Source organism: Neodiprion pinetum, chromosome 1 (assembly GCF_021155775.2).
Source record: "Neodiprion pinetum isolate iyNeoPine1 chromosome 1, iyNeoPine1.2, whole genome shotgun sequence".
NCBI lineage: Eukaryota > Metazoa > Arthropoda > Insecta > Hymenoptera > Diprionidae > Neodiprion > Neodiprion pinetum.
In genome coordinates, this window is record NC_060232.1 from 32,345,999 (window position 1) to 32,351,550 (window position 5,552).

The window sequence follows — 5,552 nt, forward strand, 5'->3', positions numbered from 1 at the left end:
CTAATTGTAAATAGATTACACCTCGAACGTTGGATCTGGATCCACCGTGTTTATGTACCTATACACATCCTATACACAAAAGTCCCATGTGTAATATAATGTGTACATAAGTACCTGGACAGTAGACGGGGAAAAAGGACCTTGGAATCTTCGACTTTCTCAGTATTCTTCGCGATAATATTTATAGATAAGCCACGCGACACGCGGTCGAACGATATTCGTATTTATACTTTTGTACTATACATATAATGTGTATATTCCAAAACTGAGGTGTTTTTATTTTTTCATTGGTAGGTATTACAATAAGCATGTGAGCATTGGATGTACATATGTAAAGGTTGTGTTATTATTTCGGTTTTCCAACAATTTTAAACGAAGCGCCCTATATTTCTCGTTTCTTTTTCTATTCAATTGAGATATATAATTATACGTATACCTGCGTTATACATTATACGCATAACAAAGTTTGATGAAAATACTTCAGAAAACGAGGACGAACGATTGAAAATTTCACCTTCATTCCGTAGATCGATCGTGACGTTGGAAATTCTGTACAACAACTTATTACTCTGATCAATCAACGATAAAATGATTGTAGTTTTTAGAATCGATACGGTTTTATGGATTGACTGATATTGTATGCTGTTTTTCAAGCTATCGAAAAGATTGCATCTTCTAAAACAATCGTGTTCTCTTGGAAAAAATACGAATCAAATCGAGGATAATGCGCTATCTGTTTCATATACGTATAGTTTATATTATATTAGTTTCGATTTCCAGAAAATAAATGTAGAATCGATTTTTCCTGTACACTCACCAATTTCACTTACAAAATTAGGGATCGATACCTATTTTACACGAAGCTCACGACTTTTACAGCTCATCGCGCGTATAAAATAAAAACTCTCAACGGGATGAATACGGTATATAGACGTACATTAGGGCATGTGTAACCAGACCAGACTCATTATAATCAGCATTCAGTCTGAAGCGAGCCGTGAGGGAGTTTCTCTGATTACGAAGTGCTACCAGCCGACCCCTCTGCATCCTCGAGTAGGTATGCGCGTTATCGGCATATATATATATATATATATGTATATGTATATGTACCTACCTATCGGAGAAGCAGCGAGCGGCGAGCTTTTTAGTTTCGAGAAAAAAAAATTAAAAGAATGAGAGAGAAAGAGTGGAACTGCGCGGGGGAGGGAAGGAGTGGAGAAATAATTGATAGAGGAGAAAGGGAGGAAAAAAAGTAAATCAAGAAACCAGAACTCACTGGCGCTTCTGCCACGCCGTCGTTATCATTGTTTATGGATATTCACCGAGTGTATATGCTTCGTAATGAGAGTAGGTACTGTGAAGTGCCGCTGGTATAATTACAGGGCGAGAGGTGGTGTTTTTTCGACTGCAAGGTACTAATCTGGCTAACTGTCTGTCTATCTGCCCCCCTGCCAACCATCCGAGCGGTGGCTTTTTAATCCATTTTCTACCCCGATCTTACCTTCTGCATCCCTCTGGTAGATTCTTGTTCCGCGGGTGCAATTATAGGTACAGCTTCTATTATACAGCTGATTTAAAAAGCAAATATACGCTTTCCTTTTCTTCCGTCCTTCACCTAGCTCCGATTGTGAAGCACTCGCGTGATTCCACTGCATCTGTAGGGTATAGCGTTACCTATAAGTAGAGTGTAAAGCGTATCCTCACACGACGACCATTATCACTGCTTCCACATGATAAACGGATTACTTTATATACATGTCTCTAAATACAATTACGGATACAGCATACATCGTCCGTTCGATTAGATAATATAATATAATAGTCGGCAGTAGCCAGTCAATAAAGGTAGAAATCCACAATCGTGAAATCAAATTCGAATTTTCCCTCTCTCAGGCCCAAAAGAAAAATAATAAATAAATCGATTCCGCTGCGCGGTTGTACGATATTAACTTCAAACAAATATCCAAGTGACTGTATTCCGCGCACCGATAACTGCAGCGATTCATGATTTAGAATTTAAAAAGAAAAAAAAAACAATGATTATCTCTGTCTTCACAGGCTGCAGCATAAAAGATTGACATTATATACTGACTCCAGGGTAGATAATAGCTGCGGTAATAATCGGCGAAGATCAGTAAATACCGTGGTCGTCAGCCGCACATATTATTATACACATATACATGTACATGATATGTGTGTACATATTATATATTCAGCGACGCAGGACGTTCCCGGCGGGTCGCCATGTTGGTTTTACGTACGATAGGTATATATAGGCGTCCGACGACCTCTGGACCAGCGAGTACCGTCGGGAGAGCGTATCGACGACGAGCGTGTATCTGTGACGTCTTTCGCGTCGGATGGACGTTAATACCGTCAGGGGTAGCGTCGCGGCGTCCCCGATCGTCGGTCGGAAGCCCCGCCCCTGTGGAAGCCGTGCGCCAACGGGAGTATGACTTCCCAACCGGGAGGCCCGCCTACCGGAGACAGTGAGGTACCCGGCTATCCCCGAACCACCGACTCAGTATCGCTCCAAGTCTCGAGCGTGGAACGCGTGTAGTTACAAAAGGTCGGGACTGCGTGTTGGCATTTTTCAGCGACGATCTATAGAATAAAATCTAGCGTGACAGCTGAGGTTCTGCGCAGAGTGTGTTTTTCACGTTTCGCGACCCCCTTCTCGCGGGATCGTCGGGATATTTTCGAAGAAGAACGGGAAAAAAAAAGAGATATCGAAAGAGTGTCTAACAGTGAGGCGACGAGAGTCAGGATAATCCGTTCACTCCTGCGACCGCGTCCCGCCAGCCGATGGAGCTGACGGACACCAAGATGGAGCCGCTAACGCCACCCCACACGCCCCCGTCTTCGGGGGGGGCCGATCACCACCGGGGCTCGCCGCCGCAGTGGTTCCGCTCGCCTCAGCAGTTCCACCAACACCCGCAGCAGCCTTCCGGGTACCACGCGGCCTTCCTCGACCACTGGCTCAGGGGTGCCGCCCTCCTCGCAGCCAGGGGATGCTGCCCCCAGCCGGTTTCGCACCCACACCCCCATCCGTACGCGCATTCTCACCCGCATCCCCATCAGCATCCGAATCCGCACGTGCAGTCGTCGGGCCACGCGAGGCATCCGGGACTTCCGGTTCCGCCCCCGGCGTCCTTCATGACACGAAGATCGCCCGGACAGCGGCCCAAGAAACAATTCATCTGCAAATTTTGCAACAGACAATTCACCAAGAGCTACAACCTACTGATACACGAGAGGACTCACACCGACGAACGTCCCTACAGCTGTGATATTTGCGGGAAAGCGTTCAGGAGGCAGGATCATCTCCGAGATCATCGGTAGGTATTTTATGTTTCGCATTTCACACTCGTATCTTCGTGAAGTCGCGTTGACGAAACGGCGGGTTACTTTTCCTTTTTTGCTTGCCAGGCGTGATCGCGACGATTATTTTTTTTTTTTTTGTCTATGATCGAGGTTTGACGTAGCTATAGGTACGCGAGTGTTCGTATCTGTACGATACGTGAGAGCAGTTCGCGAGTACCGAGGCTTCAATAATTAAAATCGATAAGCGTGTATAATCCTGCGTTGACGGTGTTAGAAGAGCGTGATCAAAACTGTCGTAAAATCGATCGTCGATACCCTAAAAGAGCCTTATAACTACAGCCGAGCACGCTGCCAGCGTTCGAGTCCCATGACACCCGATCTCGTTTCATTTTCAACGTACACGTAATAACGATATAACGCACGTGAAACGTACCGAAACGTAAGAGTGCGCGTTGTATCGATGCCGATCGATTTAACGACACGGCGTGTAACCAACCCATAAGCCGCGATCATTTTTAATCGTTGAACATTCTTCGTAGTGTACTTATTTTTTTTTTCTTCTTTTTCCCAAAATTTTCTAAACGCAGGTACATCCACAGCAAGGAGAAGCCGTTCAAGTGCGGCGAGTGCGGAAAGGGATTCTGCCAGAGCAGGACCCTCGCCGTTCACAAAATCCTTCACATGGAAGAATCGCCCCACAAGTGTCCCGTATGCTCTCGCAGCTTTAACCAGAGGAGCAATCTGAAGACCCACCTGCTCACTCACACGGACGTCCCTCAGGACCTCAGAGTCGAGCCCCAAACCGTCCCAGTTCTTCCTGTAAATGCAACCGCGCCGGTCATCAGGCACGCCACTCAACGCGAGAGGATCACGAACGGTCTTGAGGTCAATCAGACGACGTCGACGTCGGCGTCGCCGACTAGGCCAAAGCTAGGATTCAGTATAGAGGATATCATGAGACGCTAGGTCCTTTACAGGACACGCAAAGTTCCCTATCACAGTATTAACTAATCATTATGTACGTTTAGTTTTACTGTTAAGTCTGATATAGGATACATATATATATATATATGTATATATATATTACATACGTATATACTTCGACATTGATTTACCCGTGTGCTATTTTAGCTGCAGTCAGGTCCGTGTTTCCATTTTTCAACATTTTTTATAATTTTTTTTTTTTCTCCAACTCGCATTGTTTTTGTGCAACGAATCAAGGGACGAGCTTCATAAAACGGTTTACAAATTGGCACATTTTTTTATACCGTCTTCCGGAGTTCAAATCCAGTTCTTTTATTTATTATTTCTCTTTTTTTCCTTTTTCTCATACGTATTAATATACATATTTCGTATATAGCCGATTTAATAACAGATCGTTTGGAAATTTTGGCACTCAACGATTTCGTAAACAATGTTCGGGTATATATCATTTAGCAAGTATACCGGGTAATTCCATGTTTGTACCTTTTTCGTAGACGTTAATGAGGCAAAATATTGTGGTACCGCCTCGCATAATGTTATACCGGGTACATCAAGGGACCACGTTGTTGTGTAGTACAAAGTGAGATAGAAATAGAGGGAGATGAGGGCGAAAGAAAAACAACGACAACGATGGATGCCGGTGAAGCTACGAAGAAAAAATAAAAATCAGACCGAGGGAGACTCGAGTAAATGCGTAAAAGCAAACTTTTTTTTTTCATTCCTTCTCATTTTCGGTGTGTGTTATTTTCCCATTTTTTTCTTTTTCATATTTCTTTTTCTTTCTTTGGTTTTCCGCAAATTGTATATACATAGAAAACTGACCTTTATCGTATCGTTTGTCTTTGGCGAAGTGTCTAAAACTAAAAACAAAAAAAAAAAAAACACAACAACACACACCCATTTTGAGAAGGTGTGAAATATACGTTACACGCGTTGCACAGTTTAACGTTATGCAAAAGGATATAACATATGAATCTCGCGCGAGGAGAACAGCGATGGGGAGGGGGAAATGCAATAGAAAGAAAAGAGAGATATCGTTTCACGGGGTGAAAAATGAGTCGCACCCCGTACAAGCTGTTGCCGGTATAAGTCAGTCGGTAAGTCAGTCAAGTTCTCTTATACGGCGTTGGGCCTCACTACCATATATCCTATAAATAGTCGCCCGCGGCCCAACGTACTTACATTCATCGGTGTCCCTTCGCCTCGGGTTTGTCGTCCCGGTTGGTATATGCATGAATATATGT

General features: G+C 44.0%; 1 protein-coding gene across 1 annotated transcript; it reads left to right on the plus strand.

Annotated features, from left to right (window-relative positions):
* Window positions 1–2,324: 2,324 nt before the first annotated feature.
* Window positions 2,325–5,252, plus strand: odd (odd skipped). The gene is made up of 2 exons (XM_046631331.2): window positions 2,325–3,338; window positions 3,912–5,252. Exons 1-2 carry the CDS (start codon window positions 2,806–2,808, stop codon window positions 4,288–4,290), a joined length of 912 nt encoding a protein of 303 aa, XP_046487287.1. The 5' UTR covers window positions 2,325–2,805; the 3' UTR covers window positions 4,291–5,252.
* The last annotated feature ends 300 nt before the right edge of the window (window positions 5,253–5,552 follow it).